The sequence below is a fragment of the Hippocampus guttulatus genome, chromosome 22, assembly GCF_054856545.1.
Source record: "Hippocampus guttulatus isolate MCC_2025c chromosome 22, RoL_Hgut_1.0, whole genome shotgun sequence".
Classification (NCBI taxonomy): domain Eukaryota; kingdom Metazoa; phylum Chordata; class Actinopteri; order Syngnathiformes; family Syngnathidae; genus Hippocampus; species Hippocampus guttulatus.
Window position 1 is genome coordinate 3,681,639 of NC_141282.1, and position 22,723 is coordinate 3,704,361.

Genomic DNA, 22,723 nt, shown 5'->3' on the forward strand with positions numbered 1-22,723 from the left:
TTCGACTAGCCAAACAAATTTCAGAATCAGCGTCTCTGGTGAGCATGATGCATTTTCTTAATTTTTTCCAAGTCATTTTGTCATGCAATAGGATTTACATTGAGTGATGTAATTGTTTTTTTTTTTTTTTTTTTACAAACACGTTTATATTTATACATTTTTTTTAGATATACAACTGCGACTAACTTTAAACCGCTAACTAGCAGACTCTGAGCAAAGCGATACAGGCCACTCTGACCTTTAAAACTGAAAAAAAAAACTGATTTGTCACATCCAGTTGTTTATTTTGACTTTAATTTAAAAAAAATGCATCAAGACGTACCTGGGTTGAAATGCCTGGATTCTTTGAAAAAATAAATGCATAAATAAACTTTAAAAAAAACATGAAAATAAAATGAATAATAAATAAAAAAAATTAAAAAATATTTTCTTTCTTTTTTTTTTTTTTTTAGAATCCATGCATTCAGTCCCAGTTATGTCTTTGTGTATTTAAAAAAAAAGAATAAATAAAAATCACATGCTAGTGTAAAGGAGGCTCTGAAAATGGCTGGCACTGAATGAATTAAAGTGCAGCAAAAAAAACAAACAAACCAAAAAATAAATCCTGAAGCTTAAGCGACAATTCTAGCAGACGAGAGTGAACATCCCTTTGACAAAAAAAAAAAGAAACACCGCCTTCCCGTTCTATTTATGGAAACGCAGACGCTGAATACTTGATTGCGGGCGCATGCATATTATATGCAAGCGACTTTATGGAACATCAGAATGCCAAAGTCATTGGCTCCCCCCCCAAAACTGTATTTTTTTGTGTCATCGTTTCTTCAACGGGTTTCGGAAGACATTGCGAGCAAGGCCATCTCCATTCACCGCCCGTTCGTGCTCACCTATTTGCTCTTCAACTCACGTCTCACATTAAGCGCCGTTTGGGGGCAGTGAATCTCGGAGGCATTCCAACTATCTTTACTCGGGTCGCCATGGAAACAGCCACAGACGTGCCACGGAGATGTAAACAGTCAGGGCCGGGAGTGTGTGTTTTTTTAATTCAAGGGAAAAAGAATCCTCTGCATCCTACATCCGCCCACAACACACTCCCATGCCTGGGGAGGAGGCAGGATGAGTTTCTTCAAATGAAAGATGCTGGAAACAAAAGAGCGGCAGGGACGATCGTACATACCGTCGTCTCGAACTTCGTCATTTCGAAAACATCGTGCGTAAATGTTCATCGCGCTTGTCATTCACGTTTTTTCTTTGAAAGTTCAGTCCAGAAAAAAAAAAAAAAGCTCAGACCTGGAATTTGACGTTAAGTGCCAATGACGAATAGAACCGTCATTTTAATAATAAGACATGAAAAGAGCACCTTGACGAAAAAGACATTTCAAGTCATTCACAGCCCTTACCCACGCTGAGTTAATTGATTCCGCGTGTACGGTGACACGTCTCGAAACTGCTTTTGATTCAAAACACGCCGGCGATGCCAAACCATTTTTTTCCCCTATACAGTAGCAAAACAAGATCATACCACCACGTGACATTCAAATCTCGCTAAGTGCCGTGTAATGAGGCCTGCGTTCGAGAGCCCGGTGTGACTCAGGTGCCGTGAGTGGAGGCTCCATTTGCAGGCTTCATACCACACACGTACTCCAAAAGCCACGCTAACACTCTAAATTACTCACGCGGTGACATGGAGCCCCTCACTGACAACCCGCGAGGGTATTGTTTAGCGGGAGAAGCTAAGTGCAGGGACTCTGGGAAAACGTCAGCGTCAATTCACCGGGGGGCTCGCCGTAATTATAATCATTAGGAAGGAGCAAACAAAACAGCGGCGCTCGGCGCGAGCGCGGTGCCGGAAAGACATGGCGGGATGTGGGTGCGCCTGCGCAGGAAGCTGAAGCCTCTCCAGCTGCCCATTACGACACTTTCACTCCTCAGAGCACGTGGGATACTTATGTGTACTCCTCCGTTTATTTTTAGCTTTTCTTTAGTCACGGTTAAGAGGGCATAGGATGGATGTTGCGCTCTCAGGCTGGTGAGGTGGTATCGGCGCGTGTGGTATCGGTGCATTTTTACGAATCTTTGCATTGGAATGAGACAGAGATTCGTATTTTATTAGCTTGCGCCATCGAAAAAGTACAAATATTTACGGTTGGTTGCGCACTCTGCGCTGTCGACGTAGTGTTATCTAGCTTCGATAACGACGACTTAAAGATCAACACGGGCGCACGGGGGGTTGCCGGGAGGGAGGAAGGAAAAAAAAAAGACGATGCAATATTTAGTTTGTACATTCCAGTTGATCAGCAGAAAAGCCTCTGATCCGGCTCGGCTGCCTCCGTGTCACCCGCGGGGTGGGAGATCATAGACCCGCCGCACTCGGCGGCGCCTTAATGAGCTAGTCAAGCCAAGGTAAACCCGAGCGCGCTGTCGCCATCAAGCGACGCGAGCGACACTGGTCGCTAAATTTAGCTCGGCGGATTTTGCGATGTCTGAAAGCTTTTCATCGCTTGTCGCCGGGAAGCGCTTGCCGCAGCAAGGAGTGGGGAAAAGAACTGGTCTCTTGCTTTTTGTAGACGACGTCTGTCATGTGTTATGTTTTTAATGTATTCCACTCGGTTTGATTTCACGGGTGTCTGCCCCGCCCCTTCCTGGTGTCTGCCCCGCCTCTACCTGGTGTCTCCACCAATCAGCGACGTCCTTTATATTTTCTCCAGGGGTGCGCTAGTTTATGTTCTGTCCTTGTCTGACGGTTATATCAAGTGGTGAGTGTTTGTTTGTTTGGGATTGGGGGGTTGTGCTTGTTTTCACAGTTTTTCTGATTTGGGACCATTTTTGACCCTTGGCCTCCACCAGACCGGCGATGAAAACGTCACTCTGAGGTAATCAAAACATGTTTTTTAAACTTAACATTTAAATACACCCGAACTAGACTTAGGCAAAGATTCTTCTCACACGCGACAAGAGGGAGCGAGTGTAACATTAGCGCCACAGTGAAAATCGCTGGTTTCGGTTTTAAGTGGATGTCTCACCCACTAACTAATTGTGGCACACTGTCCATTAAAGAGGACGGACACAATTGAAGGAAAACACGGCAAATGACTGCTTTCGGCGACGAGTCAAGATCGCGCCAGTCAATCAGAGGGCAGTCAGTGGCAACAATTAAGCTAGTAAAATACTGAAGGGCCACTGGCTGCGTCTTGTCAAGACTTCTGCGCTCCACTGATTGTCTTTCTGCCCAGTGCCTCCACTTCAATCAGCATGTTGAAATTTTTCAAGTGCGGCCATTTGCAAAGTAGAAATATTGCCAATGCCATCCTTCCCCCCTGTTTATGGAAGTTTGCATGGCTCGTTAGCATGAGGCTAAACAGACAGCAAAGCAAAGAAAAAAAACGAACCTTGGTGGCGGGAACGGCCGAATCGAAAATCAATCTCTCGTCCTCAAAGGATAATCCCATCGCAAAATTGAATTGGCGTGAATCTTATTCTTGCTGCACATTAAACCAATTTGGCAACAAGCTAATCACTTTAGCCTCAGCAAACGGCGTGTCCTTGAATGTCTGCTGATGATTTGTCACCTACTCGCAACGTGCGTTCACCCTCACGATGGTCACAGAAACGCAGTCATATTTCCCGATAAACTCCTTTTAACAATCCAGCCAGGATTATTGATTTCATCGCTCTATTATTAATCCTTTTGTAATCAAGCAGGATTTCCGCGATCCTGCTCAATGTGTTAGGACCCAAAATCTTGTCGAAAAACAAAATTTGGACAAGACTATTTTTTGATATTTGATAAACAAATCACTGAATTTAAAAATTGTGCAAAAAGTGCAAAGGCAGATAGTGGAGGCAAGGCCAATATAGAATTGATATGCTCCCTCTTACGTGTTCCAGTTCAATTACTTTCAAGTGGAAGAGTAAGTCAACTTCTTTGGATTAAAATGAAAAGTAAATGTCAAATGAAGGTACATAAGGAAATTGTCCACGACAACTTTCTCAAATTATGAGATCACTTCATTTGACCACAAAAGCCGATCAGCTTTCAATCAAACCGGTGAGGAATCTGCCAATGGCTCTAAATGTCGGTGGCTTCGAAAACATTCAAGTTGAATTTTTCTTCCTGTTCTTCCCAAGCGGGGAAAAGTATGTCACCAGCCGCCCGCATATCGAGAATGCCTCTCGGTCGAGATGGCTCGTGTTTATCAGCTCAGACGGACTGGTGCCCTGAGGCGCTGCGGGCCTCTTTGTTTCATTAGCATCATTTGATTACCGGCGTCTGAATGTATCACTGGCATCACATTCGCAGCTGAAGGCGCCGTCTGTGTTTGAGTGGGATGAGAGTGGAAGGAATGTGACTCAGAGGTAGAGACTCGGCCGCGCGGCACATCCTCACGCCTATATCGGGCGAGGGGAAAAAAGAAAAAAAAATAGCATTGTGGGTATCTTAGCTTGGCTTACTCGTATAGTTAGTCCCAAAGCACTTAGAAAGAAAGGATCATAAAGCATCAACGCCTAGCATGAAGCCGTGGCACATAAATTATTGTATTCAGTTGTTAAACGTGTCAACACATGCAAACCCCACCTTCACATGAAGCTCGCTGACACTTTTAGCTAGCATGCTAGGCTAAATACCACATATAGAAACTTTGCGAATTTACACGCGATTATAAATGGAAGGGACAAAGTCTGTTCTGATGTATTTATACATCCGCAAAGAACAGATTTTAATCTGCATTTTAAAAAAAAGTTACATTAGCACAATCCCACTGGAAGCGACCCTTGCATGTCTTTTTAGTGAATGTAATCATTTCATTAAAAAGATTAACTTAAAAAAAAAGTGGTTCATCCAATCATTCGGCGCCGCAAAGAAGTGAATTAACGCCTGCTAACGGTCGTACTCTCGTTTAGCCGGACTAAGATGCCCTTTGGAAACAGAAAGCCGATTTAATCGAGCGCCTGTCCTGTCCTGTCCTGTCCTGTAATTATTCCAGCTCCTTAAGGAAGACACTTGGTGAGTAATCTGTTTTTTTTTTTGCACTGCCTTTTTTGGATAGTTTAGCGTGATGGAGTACGGAAGGACGTAAACACATTTAAAAAAAAAAGTTTTTATTTTATATGTGCACAGCATACAAACAAGGTGGAAATCAAGCATCCTTCAAATGTCAGGAGTTGCTTGGCAACAGGCGCAGAGGTGAATTGCAGCGCTTAAATGGTGGCATGACAAAAAAAAAACAAAAAACAGAACGTTGCGAAGTAAATCTAAACAATTTTTAAAAGTCGTTAATGGGTGTGTATTGTATCTGAGACTGTTTAGTAGCTTTCATGTTTAAAATGTACACAACGTATCAGTGGTTTACAATGACATGAAACGTATCTTTTAGGAATAAAATGTATTTCTCAATTGTGAACACTTAGGCCTAGTATGCTACTGTATTTTAACATTGGCATTTATTTTTTTTAGGTGTTTTTTTCGATTTATTTTATTTATTTTTTGGTAAATGTTTTAATCAGAGATGCAAGTTAACTTTTTAGATTTTTTTTTTTGGCAGGTTTTGTTCGTCACTTAAAACCGAATAAATGAACATATCTCAAAAAACGTATTTGCTTAAAAAAAAAAAGTAAAGAATTTATTTTAAACCCTTTCAGGCACAGCGGTCACTACAGTGGACAGTTTACGATGTTATCAGATTACAGGGTACAGCAAAAAGGCTGAAATCGGCGTCAGAAGTATCTTTAGGGAGACATAAAGTCCTCACTGATTAAAATTTGATGTTGACCAGTGTGCTCCATTCGCACGGCAACTACTGCCTTTATGCCGCTGCCATGGCGACTGTGGCGCATTCCAGTCGTCAACCTTTAGTTGGAGATATTCTGTTCAATCGCAAAGAAAAAGGAAAAAAAAAACGTCCTTGGAGGGTTCAACCGAAAAAGATTTCCACCGTATAAAATGCATTCTTTTCAACATGAGCGGGCCGATGAAAGGAAGTCCTTCAAGATTTTTCGAATCATTCTTTCAAATGAGCTTGAAAGCGCGCAGGCAGCTATTTGAAAAATGTTGAGAAAAGAACATCGCTAATGGAAATTGAAAAAAAAAATCAATAGAATACAATGAAAATGAAAGACTTGCTTGTTGCAAAAAAGTGGATCGGCACAGTAAATCAAGTCGCCGTAATTTGACTTTCAAAAAATAATAACTCATTTACTTATGTTTTTCAAACAGGTTTGTTATTCTTTCTACTATTAACTAAACTAATCTCGACATTTCCAACTGTAATCTTCAGATAACTTCATCCTAAAATGATTGTCAGAGTGCTAGCCATTTTTCCGTCTGCTGCGCCCGACAGACCAAAAAAAATGCTTTTATTTATTCAACTGGTGTGACACATGATCCTGTTCTTTTCGCTGTCCGTGCACTGTATCGGTTGCATGGGATCAGCCCAGTCTCCCACCGCACAAAATAAGTCAATCAATCTTGCTTTCCAAGCTTCTTTTTAAATTTTTTTTTACAACACTATATATGTTGTATTATTGTGTATACGTGTGTGTGTACGGGCTCATTCTTTCCAGCCATCTCGTCGAATTCAAATGGGTTTTTTTTGGGGGCCTTTCCCTCTATTTGCCCTTCAAACACCATTCATCCTTGTGGCGCCATGGCAACAAGGAACACTCACGACAAAGCAATGCGACCGATATGAAAAGGGTTACGGAAGATAGATTTGAAGGAAATTGGAAAGGGTTTTTCGATTCAAACGCACCACTGACGACGCATAATTGCTGATCTCTGGGTCGTCAAACTCACTTTGTCGCGGGTTGCAAAACCATAAACGAGCCGTATTTGCGACGTGAAACCCATAACGACCAAAATAAATTCAAAACAATAAAAAGAATTACTTATGTTAAGTCAAAAAAAGGTTGTTGTTACTTTAATTTCATATACCCCCCCCCCCCCCACACCCCAAAAGTTACTTTATTCTTTCAGGTCGCTGTTCAAATCAACTTCCAATTAAGTTTGAATCTCATCTCATATTTCTGGCGTGACTTTACTGCCCTCTTGTGGACACACCTGCACACAGCACTTTAAGGCAACAAAAATGTTAGATACGGCATACTATACACAGAAGTTTTCCGGAGACGAATTGGGTAACGTGTACAGTTTCATCGTGATGACAAGCCTGATGATGGTGAGTGCTTCCTTTAAAAAAAAAAAAAAAAAAATGTATACATACTTTTATAAAACACTGTAACATTTTGCCCAATCTGAATATTTACACTGTGATTTGATATTAGAATTTTTTTTAAAAAAACGAATCATTTGAAGATTAAACTGACATGCTTTGCACCTAAAAGTTAGTGTCGTCGTTTATAACGGAACACCAGAGATTATTTTTATACCACTAGAGAGAGCCCGCGTGACAACTACTGCCGAGAGCATCAGCCTAGTCAAAATATATTTTTTTCTGAAACATGTCTGGATGGGTCCTATAGAAAGATTTGGCGTGATTTCAAACCTACAAAAAATATTGTAAAATTACTTTGACAAAAAAAAAATAAACGTTTTAAATGAATGCGATGCAAAATGTTTGCAGAATAAAGGAAATATAAAATGATCCAGAGAAGTTTTTTTTAAATTAAAATGTAATTTACATCAAATAATGATTCAAAATTACAGTAAAGCATTTTTACATTTTAATTTTCAATTCAACAATTAAATGTACCATTGAATTATATTTGGCGAAAATACATTGAGTACAAATAGGTCATAAAAATGTATTCATTTTTAATTCAATTAAACTGAATGAGTTCACCAAACTAAAACTGACAGCTAATCTTCAGTAATGCTGAACCCCCCCCCCCCCCCCCCCCCCCCAGAAATTTAAGTGACATTCCTCCATAGACCGTCATAGTCATAGACGAATAATTTATGTGTAATACTAATCATCAACCCCCTTGAAGAATCTTTTCAACGACTCCCAAGTCTTGAGCTGTTGACGCTGGAAGGCTTAAATCACATCACTTGTCTTTGAAAATATAATCAAAGGCGATTTATTTGAGTTGAGTTCACTACCGCCGCGGCTCCAGCTGTTTCTTGACAATTCCGTCATAAATCAAAATACTAATCGCAGACGCGAAAACTTTTTTTATTTTTTTATTGTGGTTTCCCCTTCACAGTCCAACAATCCGTGACTAATTGCTGACAGTGCTAACGGCGTTCACATGCTCTAACCTTGAAAAGAAGTCGCAATGCTAATCAAAGACGGCTCCAAAGGTCCCACTTCCTGATCGTTCAGCCATCCCAAAAGCTTGCATAACTTCGCTTCAAACTTCCTGCATTCCGCATGTTGATCATATTATGGCTAATGCGCATCTGCTGTCAAAGCAGTGGGTGAGCTCGGGGTTACCGTAGCGACATCGTTTTTTTTTTATGTTTGTTTTTTTGGGGGGGGGGGCGGGGTTCCACTCGTCTCAAGAAGTACAGCACCGGTTGTGTTTTGCGCATGCGCGGCAGAGTCAACGCTCAGAATTCATGGAATGCCAAAACCTTCCGAGACAGCGTCAAAATAAAATCATTATTGGGCTTTGTTTCCGGCGCCCACGGCAGCCGCGTTAGCCCAAACCCCCCCCCCCCCCCCCCCCCCCCCCCCCGCATTGTGCCATAATGATTCGCCAAGTATCTCACAGACAATCACGAGTGTGCCTCACGGGCTGCCGTTCTGCTTGTTCCTTGACTTCCGTCACGCTCCGTCAAGACTTTCGACAAAATCCCCGGCATCAACACCAAGAGGGTACAATTAGACTGCGACCAGTCAATGTTTGGTCATAGTTTTCCGCCAAATATTAGTTCATTAATATAGGCAGGTGCTAAAATATGGTGACATGGACACAATTTTCATGTTTGGCTGTAGAGACCACAAAAAGGGACGTGAAACGTAACAGCCAGGGATGTGCGCAGGTTCATGTTAGGTCATCGACTTGGCCATTGTGTAACATAAAAAATAAAATAAAAAAACTTGTTAGGTTTATTTTGTAGTGTTTTGGGGTCGTTGTAATTTTAGCCAAAACATCCTCCAGATTTGTCCAAAGTGAACTTTTGGTTAATTTTAAAAGTCTGACAATTTTAGTTTACAGTACTACACAATACTGGGCCACAGTTTAACAAAGAAAAAAAAAAAAAAAACTACAACTAAAACTCAAGCAAATAAAAGGTAAACTAAAACGAAGCATTGAAAAAAAAATTAAAACCTCTTCTAAAAACAATGAAAAGTAGCTGAATTGAAAAAACGTAAGTCAAAATAAATAATTAAAAAATAAAATAAAAATCCTAAAATGATTACAAACCTGGTTCTCCCTTTTTCCTATTCTTTAATTTGTTCTCTCTTTCGTTCTTTCCTTGTTGGTGGTCCACAGCGAACCGCTTCCGAGGGGTGTTATGCCCTCTTACAGTATGTCGGGTTACCGTCGTCGTGCCAGTTTTCTTACCGTTTCTCATTTGCACCCAGAGTGCCCGCGGCAAATGTTTGGACGCTTTTACGACTCTCGCCAGGCACCCGCGGCCATCGTAACCTGTCGCGTTTAACCTCCCTGCCATCCGTGTTGTCTCTTTGCCCACGGTGGACGGGGACATTTTTGTCAACGTAGCTTTACCACTACAGAGAAAACAGCAAGAACCCCCCCCAAACCCTCCTGGGGTGATACGGGAAGCGGAAAACAAGGGGGAGGATGGGGTGGTGGTGAGGTGGGGGGGGGGGGGCGCAAGCTTGCCAAGCATGTGGAAATCTGGCCCCAATTGTTTATGTAAACGTGACATGTGAAGGAGTAAACGGAATACCAAGGTGACGTGTTGCGCAGATGGTTTTCTGCTCTCGGCGTGACCTCCCGAAGGTCGGCTCTTGTCTGCTGAAGCTCGGGAACAAGCTGTACTTTATTTTGCAGAGACGACTGATCATCATGTTGGAGTTTGAGGAATAGCCCTCAGGATTTCGTCATTCATTTCCACGTAATGCAAGGTCGGAGTAAGTGTTTGTGGTATCAAGAGTCCTGTCATACTTTCGTTTGTGGCGATTTATACAATCCAAAATATTACATGTAGAACCAAACACAAATACAAAATGAAAACACTCACAAGGAGCTGCTGGAGGCCACAGCTCACACCAAGACGCTCACGTGACAAATTTTTAACAAGTCTTGTTTGAAGTGTCGCAAAGAGAAAATATTAGCTGGAGAGCCACTGGTCTGCTTGACATGTTTTGGATTTACCCCCCCCCCCAAATAAACACACAAAAAAAGTTAATTTTTTCCGCTTTTTGGTCAAAAAACGATTTTGTCTCCCTCAACATATTTTTGACGCTGATTGCGCAATACGGATTTCACCATGATTTGTTATGTATAGCGATGACGTTTTTGAAAAAAAAAATCCACGAGTTGCTGAACCTTAGCCTTAATTAATAAATATTACTGTATTACATATTATTGTTCTTCTGATTATTGTAAAAACCTAATGCGAAAAAATGGGAAAAATCAGTGCAAAAAAAATTAAAAATATTTACTTGCATCTCTCTTAAAAAAACTAACATTAAAAAAAAAAGATTTGTTGGGCAGTGATAAAGCTAGAAACAAACCTTTTTGGGTGGAAAAAAAATACAAAATATTTAAAAAAATTAATTCAAAAATATTTTAAACAGTTGCTTTTTCATAACAAAAATGTGATGTTATGAGGAGGGGGCTGGACTGGATTTGTGGAATTCCTTTTCTGTATTTCCTATCCGTAAATATTATTTCCAGTGGTATCTGGAGCCCGACAGTTATCTTGACAGTGTGGATCTCTGCAAACCGCTTCCCCTTTTTTTTTTTTTTTCCGTTTCGGAAGCGGGCGGAAAAACAAACAAACAATCACAATCATCAGGTTTCGATTTAAATGCTTTTGTGCAATGAGGACGAGCTCAAGTGTCGAGGTGTTAATTTTTTTTATTTTTTCGTGTACTTCCACCACTCTAGTCGGCTTGCGTGTGCATTTTTGGGAATGAGTTTCACCGCGCCCCCTCACACCAGGAACAAAACAAAGATCGATGAATGAACAATGTCCACATCTGTTCCTGCTTTCTTCCCAAATCGTTTCGCCCCCACCCAAAAAGTCCCCAATGCAGTTCTAATCCCGCCCACACCCACACCCCCAACCCCGTTTCCTCTCTACAGTTGCATTTGAGAGGAGGGTGTGCGTTTTTTTGTCTTTTTTTGGGGGGGGGGGGGCTTTTTCTTTTTTTGTTTTGCACTTCTGCAAACGTCAGTGGGTTTAGAAGACGCCGGCACTCTAGTTTTTGGTTTGTTTTTAACACCGCAGGAAGGACTGTAGATCCAAAAATGGGGAAAGTGAACATCTGGTTGAAAAGGAGTTTTATCATTGTCGCAAGTCTGATGGCGGTGAGTGCTGTTTTTCTTTTCTTGGGTTTTTTTTTTTGCACATGTTTACACTCCATGGCATGTCGTGGTTTGTTAGGGCTCTCGCAACTGATTTTACAACCAATTATTCATTTTACAAGCTCCCCAAAATGGCACGTCACAAATTGTGTGTTGCCAGCGATTTGATCTATTTCTTTCTTTCTTTATTTTTTCTCGTCGCAGATCATAGGGGCGCTCATGCTGGCCGGAACGCTGTTCAGCCACGGGCAGTACCACGCGGATGAGAAGGTAACGCCTCCCATCTGCCAAACTGTCAATCATGGTTTACCTCTTGGGGAATGTAGTGCGTCACAGGAGAGCGGACGTCACATAGATCAACATAAGAGTCAAGTATAGTTGGTTGTCTTTTTTTTTTTTTAATGGTTACAGTGGCACCTTGACTCACAGGCGACTTTTATTTGAGTTGTGAGCAAAAAAAAAAAAAAAATTGTCCATATAAGTTCTGTTAGCTTCATGCTAAAACGCATTGCAAAAAGCCACGGGTGGCTAACGAAAATAGCATTGATGTTGGAGAAATGAATCACCCCACAAGCAACAGATCTTTCAACCCAATGGTGCAGCAACACATGTAGCCAGACAATTAAGACAATGTACTGAAGAGTCAAAGCGCCCACTGTTTGTCAAATTTATAGCAAAAGTATGTCTGCTACTCATGACCATAACAAAGATTTTTTTTTCATTTCCTACTGAATCCTCATGAGATTGACATTGACAAAATCCATAGATCGAGGAAATGATTGTGGGCATCAACGCCATGTATGCTATGTCCATCACCATTTTGGTCCTGCCCATCATCGCCTTGTATGGTGTCTGCAAAGAGAAGAGATGGGTGCTCATTGTGGTGGGTGAATACACGCACACACACACAGGGGTGTGTAGACTTTTTATATCCATCGACGGTTTGTTGTTTGTTTGTTTGTCTCTCAGTTCACAGTTGGAATTATCCTGTGCAGCCTGTTTGTCCTTTACGTGGCCGTCCACGTGCTGATCTTGCGGCCGGTGGTAATTCCGACACGCGTTTTCTTCACTTTTCTCACCCGGTCTGACGAACGACGCCGCAAGCCGACCCGTCCGCCTTCTCTCTTTCGCAGATGATTGAGCTCATGTCCAAATTCTACCTGAGCATGCAGCCAATGAACAGCACCAGCGAGGTGGATGTGAAAATCCTGACGGAGACCCAGATCGAAGTGGGTGTGGCGTCATGTTGGCGCAAATAGAAAATGGAGGGACTTCCCTGTTGTCATGTTTGCTTCCTAGTTGGAGTGCTGCGGAGTGCAACACGGCTACGTGGAGTGGGGCTACAACATCTCCGAGTCGTGCCTGTGCAAGGGCGCCGTGGAGGACTGCGTAAGTCGGAAATATAATGCCGTGTGCTATGAAACCCACCTGATTTCACTCATCCATAGCTTCAATTGACTCATCTGCACCTTCCGTTTACAAACCAAAAAAGCAGCAGATAGTAAACAATTCTTCCCAAAATAGGCTTTGAGATATTGATCGCCGTTCCCAGTTGAGGTTAACTGTTCAACTCAACCTAAAACAAACACAGTGACACTTTGTGCGTCCGTACATCGCCAAATCCATGAGCAAAAAAACCCCGCGAGCTTTATGCTAGCATGCGATACAAAACACCCTCGTTGGGAAAACGAGCGCCCACGCTGCGGTCATTGTAATGCTTTGAGCAAACTGATATTTGAATACAAACCGTAGCAACGTGCAGATGGACAATACAGCAATACTAACTGGCCGATATTCTTTATCCTCTGCGAAGAACGGCGGATCTTTCTTGAGCTTACTGAGCGTCTTTCTTGTGTATTGACATATTACGCTGAGCCACCCGTGTTCAAACTGTTTCGTTCGCCATCATTTTTTTTTGGGGGGGGGGATGACGCAAATAGAAGGTGTTTACCAACCCCGTTGTTGTCATTTACGTCGCAGGTGGCCGCCCCCAGGAACAGCAGCCTGTTTCAGCCCGCAGAGGGCACGCCAGTCATGATTTATAAAGAAGTATCATTTTATCGAACATGACGTCATATATATACGCCGTATGTATCATATCGTAACATGCGTCTCTTTTGCAGCCATGTCTTCCGAAACTAATCTCGCATTTAAACTTGGCCATCAACACAATGATGGGCGTCTCGATGGGCCTGACTTCACTTTGGGTACGGACGCACCGGATTGTCATCAGTTCTATCAGCCTGGCGCCCCATGGACTTTGAAACCACCGCGCCGTCGTCTCGTTTCTCCCCCAGGTGTTGTCCTGCGCGCTGAGCATCGCCATCTTGTGTCAGCTGAGAGAGAAAAAGGACACGTTGGTGGTGGCGTACAGTCGAGAGGCCAAAACAGGCAACTACGCCGTCCTCGCCGAACCGGCCGAGCTCACCTGATCGTATCGGCGCGCCAGAAAGGATTAACGTCCATTGTGTGTTCTTGTCGTGTGGAATCGGAGCTTAACTTAACCAAAATACGCATCCTCTGATTCGAGAATGTGTTTTGTGCAATCGGGTGCAAGTGTGGGATTTCTCGACTGTTTTTTTTGCATGTAAGGAATTCCGTCATGTTTTCACTGTGATGTTTAGGTTGTTTCCTATCGTTTTGTTTTTAAAATTGAGTTGTGCAATAAAATGATCGAAATTTGGTTTTGACTTTATGGTGCATTCAAGCTCCACTCTTTTATTATTATAATTTACCTGTCAACAGTTGGAAGATGTTTTCTTTTTGTTTTTAAAATTTGAATTCACATGGGGAATTTTGCTTGAGATACTGTAACTTTGTTCATCATTTAATATATTTTTACATTGTGATTAAAACATCTTTTTGTGAACATTTTATAACTATAAATGTGTGTCTTACAAAAAACCCCAAAGGGAATAATGATTACATATTTCCACTATTTACAATCAAACTTGTCTGAAGAGGGAAAAAAAATGAATGGGGGAAAAAAAGGCAATGAATGTGCAGTGCTTCCAGAAAGCAACAGAGGGCGCTGTTAAACCAGGCCCAGTGAGTAATGTGCCTCCACAGTCACCAAAGACGAAGTTAAACAGGAAACGATAACGTTTGTTGTTTTTGGATGACTTAAGAAAATGTTAAACCATGAATTGATGGGGATTTTACCTTTTTATAACTACGCATGTGTGTATTGGTTAAAAAAAAAACCCAAAGGGAACAATTATTACATTTTATTTCCACTATTTACAATCAAGTAGATTACATCACCGATTACCTTAAATGTTCATTTGACACACTTGGCGGGGGGGAGAGAGACCCAACTCTCAAAAACAAAAATGCACCAAGCATACACATTGTTGGCTTCTAAGTGCACACATTTTGCCCTTCAAATGAAATGAAATGGGTGAAATAAATAAGAAGCGTTTGCAAAATCACACTTTATGACTCCGTACATGTGCTTTTAGACAAACTGAGGTTTCCGGTGTGCACACGTGCGGTTAACATTCTCAGTCATTTCTGTGTACTGCTGTTTCACCATTCAAACCTGTCGCGGTCCAGTTATATAACGTTGCAAACACTGTGCTACATACGTAAGGTGTCGGTTACATACATTTCGATAACATATTCATACCTGCCTGTTTGGATGTGTGGAAATGTCATTCCCCCAGTGCATGCTGGGATAGTATGCTGGTTAACACCTGCTAAGATAATCATACAGATCATAATTGTACTTGATAAATGTTAAAACGGGACCATCTTTTATAGGCAAAATGCATGTGGGTTACGTGTCAGGTCTACGTGCATTTTAAGTGATGGCCTGGTTATTAATGGTATACAGCATATTGTGTTTTACATGTGCAAATTCAAAGAAGGTTCACTCCGTGATGACTAGAAGGCACCGGGGACGTAACGGTTGGACTGGAGCAGGGCCATGAATTCCTGTTTGCGCTTCATCTGCACCATCAGCTTTAAGCTCATCACCAGCAGAACCGCCTGGAAAAAAAAAAAAAAAAAGTTGTACACTAATGCTTGGATGGTGATGCAACGTGATGTGGGGTGGGGGGTGGGGGGTGGGGGGGGCCTACCCAGAACACTCCACTTCCAAATTTAATTCCCATGGCCAACGAGAATGCTCGTTTCAATGCCGAGACATAGATTGGTAGGCAAGCCTGTGAATTTAACACAGCAAAAATAACATCTAAATCAATACATAAATTTGTTTGTAATTATTAGTATTTACCTCCTGATAAACGTATTGGTTCTTTGGAGCACCCAGAGTTGCGCTGCCTCGCAGTCGTATCTGATCAGGGGAAAAAATGTAATGAAAAAACAAACGTAAATTAATGGCAATATTTACAAGAAGCGACAGAGGGCGCTGTTAAATCAAGCCCAAGCAAGGATTTAACTTCCACAGTCACCAAAGAAGAAGTTAAACAGGAAATGAAAACGTTTGTCGTTTTTGGATGACTTTTGAGCTTCGAAATGTTTTCTTTAAAATGTTTCATTTTCACCATGAATTGAGAGGGTCCACGAACAGGTGGATATGTGTTATTTGTGACTTTCGTACCTTTTAGGATGCGGTTTATGTTGATGAATCTAGTTTCAAATCTGAGCTGAATGTCTTATTTACTTTTTTAGTATTCCATTTCTTTCCTTTAGTTGTCTCTCACTTGGTGGCATGCTTCGTATTTTATCTTAATTGTAAAATATATTGAAAATGAACAACTTTCGGATGAATATTTACATTTGAAGATACTTTGAAACAATCAATGATATTTTGTCTCTTAAAACGATTTCAACTCCCATTTCTGCTTTTTAATAGACAGAAATATTTTACAATTTGAAATACATTAAATATTCAGAAATATTAAAAAATATAGATATTCATTTCCTTCCTTTATTTTAATCAAACAGTTTATCTTCCAGCTGAGCATCCAACTGAGTAAATGCACCTCAATTCCAATTTTATTTTATTTTGCAGGCCCGCATGTTGTACAGTGCATAAGATATTGTGTCTGCATGTATCTTAAAGGGATACTCACGCATTTCCCCGGCGACTGACAATGACAAGAAGCAGGGATGGCTGTGCCCCAGTCTTTGTAGCCTTCGATGAGCCCACAGCATTTAAACTGGTGAGCGCACACACACAATACACTCCGTTGAGTTGTCGAAATGGGACTACACTGCGTCGATGATGAATGGCGTGCGCTTACATGTGCTTGAATACTATGAAGCAAAGTCCTGTTGACTTTGCTGGTGGCACTCAGCGGCATCATGGACAGCAACTTGGACTCTTCTCTTGCTACGCCCGTCTAAAGAGAGCCTCTTAAATTGGATTGTAAAATGAATACGCGATCGAGTGTGTCGTCTACCTCGTAAATGTCCTGGTAGCTTAGCGCCGTTTTCACGATGATTGTTTGACTGGCTGCTGCCATCCCGGCTGCAAACTGCACAGGGAAGGTCACACAGTTGGAGGAAAAAAAAAAAAAGCCGACCCATCCCCGTTGACAGCCGACATTTGTAACACGGGTAGTGAATATTTCAATTACCAGAATCAAACACCACCTCCTTCCCGTGCAGGCTCCGAACACGCCGAGCACGGACAGCAGCAGGCAGGCGATCTCCAGGATGTACAAAATCACCACGGACGCGTTGGACACCAGCTAAGCAGTTAAATCATAACTTCGAGATTTATAGAAGCACTCGCACACCCCGAACACGAGCGTCTCCGACAAATCAAAAAATGACACTTTATAATTACGTCACATAAAAACATTAGTTGTCGGTTCAAGTTCAACATAATAAGCATCATTTGGCCCGAACTGGATTTTATAGTTGTAATAAACGTTGTGACGAGGGCAGCGAGGCCATGAAATGGCGAGGGGTGGGGTGAAAGTTCAGGGTCACGAGTATGTGTCGTGATGATAATTCCCTGCCTCGCTCAAGGACACGCCAGTGGACGAGAAAAGCTCCCCCCCCCCTCCAACGATAAACACATAAGGAGTCCCACCTGGCCCGCTTGCAAGAGGTCCCGGTGGCCCACCGCCGTCATGGTCAGCATGAAGAAGCACAGAGCCTTGGGGGAGGTTACACAGAATTACTATGAGGATGAACCGAAATCTCATGGGTTTCTCGATGCTTATTTTTAAAGAGCGCAACCTAACTGCATGTTTTTATGACATCACAATAATTGACGTCATTTTGAAAAAAAATATATAAATCTGTGATTCTCCAAGTGTGGGCTCCCTCTAGCGGTGCATAAAATAATTACTGCCTCGGAAGAGTCGAGTTGTAGTTAACTTTTCAGCACATTCGGGGTGGGTTTTTATGAGCTTATGCACAATACATATTAACTGAATCGTTTGTACTGTAAATATGTCATATTAGGGTTTTAATGACGGGTTCAAGCAAGGGCTACAGGGTTTTAAAATGTGATTACGTTTTCAAGGCCAGTGTCAGGGTTTCAAATTCCTTCCTTCCTGAATTAAGTTATACCGTATAAATGTTTTCTGGTTTTGAAACAACCAAATAACCCGAAGAATTGCTTCAATGTCGTTTTGGCCTCGGCGGCAGCACATTCAAAAAATGTGCATTCTGATGGATGGCCTCCACGTGACGTCACCCGTAATTTCTATTCGAGGCGAGCCGGCAAATGTTGCCACCCCGCGATCCCAAATAATGAAAGCAGCAGTGCACAAGGCGCTCATCTCCGGGGGCTCTTTTCGCCCAAGTTGCATCAATTCATCCCTCGGTTGCGCTTACCATGTTGACGGCGCAGGCGAAAATGAACGGCCTCTTCAGGCTGGTTTTATCCGCCACCACGACCACCGCGTTCCGCTGCATGTCGCCACCGCCGCAGACCCCCAGTTTTGACAACGCCCCGAAAGCACACGGTAGAAGGAGAACGGGCAAAGATGCGTGCTGGTGATGTTTCGGACGGAACGGCATTCGAACGCGTGCGAGGACGTCACAGTGATGCGCTGGATGTTGCCGGATTCGCGGACACTCGGAAATCTTGCTCTCGACGGGATAACGGTACGTGTGACGTAACCGAAAGGAGGTCCGGTGTCTTTTCTCTTTTATGTTAGCATTAGACTGTTAAATTGTTTCATAAGTTGCGTTTTCTTTCTTTTCTGGATAATCTTGGGCATGGCGAACCTCTAATGTTTTTTAAAATTTAAATCTCAGTTTTGAAAACGAGTGCCTTCAATGGCCAAATTTGACGATTGTTTGTACCTTTATTCATGCACTCTAATATTTTTGGTAGATGCATTAAATAGTTTTTAAATTAACCGTCTGATTAATTTGTTGTCATTTTTTTTCTTTTTTTTGTCAAAAATCGGTATTGAGATATATTCATCGCGCTCAGGCGCTATTCTCTAGAAGGCGACTCCATGAGGTACAAACCCCAGTGACGCAAACACAAACCCCAAAAAAAGTAGCATAAAAAAAAATTGCAGCGTGTTGTTGTTTGTTTGTATTTGGCCATTTTGCGAAAATAATTTTGACAACTTAGTGGTTTGCATGCCACATGCATAATGGTGACATTATCCCCTATGTTGGTGTCAAAATAACCTATGAACCTATGACTTGAGCAGAATTCAAAGATATTGCAAATGTTGCACATCTTACGATCAACTGTCAAATATGACACTCGCTATTCAAATGAGGTTTGGGACAGGTGAACTTCATTTCCCACAATCCAGCAGTCTTAAAGGAACAGTGACATTGGTGTCTCTCAAACAGGTAGGGCGGGATTCTATTGTTTCCACAGGTGCTATGAAGAGAGCGTGAGAGAGGGGAGGGAGGAACTGAAGTCGCTATAAGCGGGCTCATTGCACTGTTGCGGGAAGGAAAGTAAAGGAATAACAGGTGGATAAGACGGCAAAGTGCATTGCGGGGGAAAAAAACATTTCTTTTGTGTTGGTTCTCTGAATGCAAAAGAACATTCTGTCAAGTGGATCGACTCCGGAGGCCCAGGAATTCAAAGATGTGCCTTTTGCTGCGGTTGCCCTTGAAGAGGGTCACCACCTGACAACAGAAGACGGCAAGCAAAGGCAAAAAGGATCGAAACTTTGGAAACCACAAAGAAAATGTGAAGAAATTGTTGACCTTTGAGCGGAATCATTTGACACCTTGACAAACAGTCGTCAGGAACCGGTCGGACGGGATCAATGTGAAAACGTTTCCTCCAATTTCCCCTGCGGTGAGACATATTTGATTCTGCAAATTGACTTTCCCCAAACATCACTCGGCATCCCCGCAGCCCAAGAATTGGGCCCACCAACCCCTGCCGTCCGCTCCCCTGTCCCCCAATACCAAGTTCCTCCAGGATGCAGAACCCAGGAACGGAACATGACGACTCCTTTGACTACCTGTTCAAGATTATCCTGATCGGAGACTCCAATGTGGGGAAAACCTGCGTGGTCCAGAACTTCAAGTCGGGAGTTTTTTCAGAGAAGCAGCAGAACACCATTGGGGTGGATTTCACTGTGCGCACTTTGGATATTGAAGGCAAGAAAGTCAAGGTCAGTAGCATATTGATTTCCGTTGAGGAAGCCTTAAGGGAGGTTTTATATTTAATTAATTCAAGACAAAGTCTGGCAAAAAGTCCCAACATGTTACTACTGATAGCAAAGATTAAGCATGAGGAAGCACTCAAATTAGACGGTTTTTTTTAATTTATTTTTTGCCTTTGTTATGGTTTTTGGCGGTGTCAGCTGTTTGCCGCACGAACACGACTGAACTCAAACAGGTCTTGAAAAAGGCTTCAAAACCAATCAAACGCAACTTTGTTGAGCTTTATTTACAAGGGAGCTTTTGGGCTGAGTGTCCAAAACAAGCCCGACTGGCAACTGGAACCGAGAACCGGTTGTTCAGGTTCCTTTGCGTGGCGCCTCGGCGAAGGAACCGCTGATAAGTAGATGAGCTGCATCATGATTGGTTCCGCAAAAAGTTAACACGGTGTTAAAAATATATTCGTCAACCAGATAATTATGACACAATTAAAAATGACCCAGGCAGTTATATCACGGCGGTATCTTGAAAAACAACTGACCCCAGGTCAGAGTTTTTCGAAGATACGCGCTGTCGTTGGGACATTTTTGCTTGCTTCGACTTGCTCGTTTAACAACAAGCAGCTGCGATGCTATATACAAGAAGATGCTAGATAATGTTGCCTCGAAATCCGCTAGCTTAACTCCAGCTCAAAATGGGAAACATCGACAAGCTAACAAATCACATTACTCTTTATCAAGCTAGCTATCTAAATATCTAGCTAGCTATTTCTGTGTATGGCATATGGCCCTCAGGGGACTTCACCAAACCCCCCACGCTCCTTATCTAGCTAGCGATCCAACGATCTAGCGAGCTATTTCTTTGTGTGTCATGTGGCCCTCAGGGTACTTCACAAAAACTCGTTCCCCTTTCCCTGCCGCAGATTCGACAGTAAACACGTGCAGCGGCTGAGGGTCGCCACGGCACCTGTTGCCACACTAATGTAGTTTGCCACACACTGCGTGTGTGGATGATAAACATTCATGCTAACATTCATGCTAGCTGTAGTGATTTAACATGTTTTAGTGTGAAACAAAGTACTTCCTCGTTTTGACTGCAGTGCAGGAGTTGAATCTTCTACTCAGGCACCGAGTGTGATTAATACTGTGTTGAACAGATGCAAGTGTGGGACACGGCGGGACAGGAACGCTTCCGAACCATCACTCAGAGCTACTACCGCAGCGCTCACGGCGCCATGATCACCTATGACATCACGCGACGCACCACTTTTGAGTCGGTGAGCGACTGGATACACGAGGTGGAGCTCTACGGGGCGGCCAACGTGGTGCTGGTTCTCATTGGTGAGTGTGCGCTTTGCCACATCCCGCAGATGGCAGTGTTGTGAAATAAAAGGTTTTCATTTGAATGTTTAGAAATGTTCTATGCATCTCTGGTTGGAGATCTGCAAGCAGTAATTGCCCATCCAAAAGGTTTATTATTGCCTGTAGATGCCGCAAGATGGCGGCAAAGCGTTACTTTCGTATTAGACGGGGCTATGGCATGACTAAATGAAGCTCCTCGTCTTACTTTAACATAGTTCTTGGCACCAAGGGATTTCAGTGAACAGTGGATAGTCGTAAAAAAAATAAATTATAATGACATGTCGTAACAAACCACCCAATTTAAAAAAATTGTGAGTTGATGTGTATTTATATGTTGTATGAATTTCTGTCTCCGTCCACCCAGGTAACAAATGCGACTTGGAGGAGGAGCGTGAGGTTCTGTTTGAGGAGGCCTGCATTATGGCAAAAGAAAGAGGTGCACTTGCTGCGCTGGAAACATCTGCCAAGGTGAAATATACATGGCAAAAAAAAAACAACTCACTTGTAGAAATATATTATTATGGGAAAAAAAACCACAGTCAATCTACTAGTGTGGAAAAAGTGTTCTAGCACATGGTCGGCCTTCCATATGTGTCTGTCCAGGAGGGTCAGAATGTAGAGGAGAGCTTCATGTTGATGGCGAGAGAGCTCCTGTCTCGTAACGGCCTTCAGGTCCAGCAAGATGAGCTGGAAAGCTTTGGCATGCCCCGACTACTCCTCAGGACTAATTCCCGTCCGGTGAACGGCACTGTGGGCGCCTTCACATCGGCGGACAAGAAGTCGTGTTGTTGAGGATGTTCTGGAGGGAACACACGATGACAAATGGATGCCAATCGGGACAATAAGAATGAATGAGCGTTACTCAGGAGGTGATTGTTGAAGCATTGAAGAATCAATTCCAGAGACTTTACATAGTTCTTCCTTCTCTTAAGATCAGAAGTTTTCATGACGCAACGAATGATGATCGTGCCCAGTGTTTGACCCGTTTCCCTGTCTGGAGGAAACTGGAGAACAGGTGACAGTGGACATAAATGTTCCATAAATGATTGTTGATTTTTTTTTTTTCTGTTGTGATCGTAATGATGATTCGGATTTTATTAAATGTGGAACAAAATCTACACTGTGAAACTCATTGTGATGAAGTTAATAGCGGAGATTCTGAGCGCGATCAGCCTTCGGCCTCAAAAGCTGGTAAATGTTATGCAATTCGGTGAAAGCAGCTTAGCGGGTCTGCATTCTGGGTATTTGAGATTATTTGAAAGAATTATCCACATCAAAACACAGTGGGATTAATGTTAGCCCCCCCCCTTGTTTTTAATGAAGAAAAAAAGAAAAGAAAACGGTTTAATTTGTCCAAAAAATAATAATTTGACAAATATTTCAGATGAAATAGGCTGGATTAAAGAGCCCGATGTGATGCCCGGGCCATTGTTTACCTACCCGTT

The 22,723-nt window shown here is 42.4% G+C and overlaps 3 protein-coding genes across 4 annotated transcripts; 2 read left to right on the plus strand and 1 right to left on the minus strand.

The window, feature by feature from the left end:
• The first annotated feature begins 11,222 nt into the window (after positions 1–11,222).
• Positions 11,223–14,086, plus strand: LOC147186090 (tetraspanin-8-like). The gene is made up of 9 exons (XM_086103913.1): positions 11,223–11,406; positions 11,608–11,673; positions 12,170–12,286; positions 12,373–12,447; positions 12,537–12,632; positions 12,703–12,792; positions 13,384–13,452; positions 13,527–13,610; positions 13,701–14,086. The coding sequence occupies exons 1-9, from the start codon at positions 11,347–11,349 to the stop codon at positions 13,833–13,835; spliced, it is 792 nt and encodes a 263-aa protein (XP_085960039.1). The 5' UTR covers positions 11,223–11,346; the 3' UTR covers positions 13,836–14,086.
• A 529-nt stretch (positions 14,087–14,615) lies between these two features.
• Positions 14,616–18,348, minus strand: LOC147186091 (tetraspanin-8-like). 2 transcript variants are annotated; one of them, XM_086102763.1, is made up of 9 exons: positions 18,163–18,348; positions 17,411–17,476; positions 16,950–17,063; positions 16,773–16,847; positions 16,614–16,712; positions 16,443–16,529; positions 15,641–15,700; positions 15,486–15,569; positions 14,616–15,393 (listed from the first exon to the last, which is right to left on the minus strand). In XM_086102763.1, exons 1-9 carry the CDS (start codon positions 18,346–18,348, stop codon positions 15,289–15,291), a joined length of 876 nt encoding a protein of 291 aa, XP_085958889.1. In that variant the 3' UTR covers positions 14,616–15,288. The 2 variants fall into 2 exon arrangements, with proteins under 2 accessions (XP_085958889.1, XP_085958888.1); XM_086102762.1 differs by having other exon boundaries at positions 16,773–17,063.
• A 173-nt stretch (positions 18,349–18,521) lies between these two features.
• Positions 18,522–22,396, plus strand: LOC147186092 (ras-related protein Rab-19-like). Its single transcript, XM_086102765.1, has 4 exons — positions 18,522–19,928; positions 21,074–21,257; positions 21,643–21,746; positions 21,882–22,396. Exons 1-4 carry the CDS (start codon positions 19,734–19,736, stop codon positions 22,068–22,070), a joined length of 672 nt encoding a protein of 223 aa, XP_085958891.1. The 5' UTR covers positions 18,522–19,733; the 3' UTR covers positions 22,071–22,396.
• Positions 22,397–22,723: the final 327 nt, after the last annotated feature.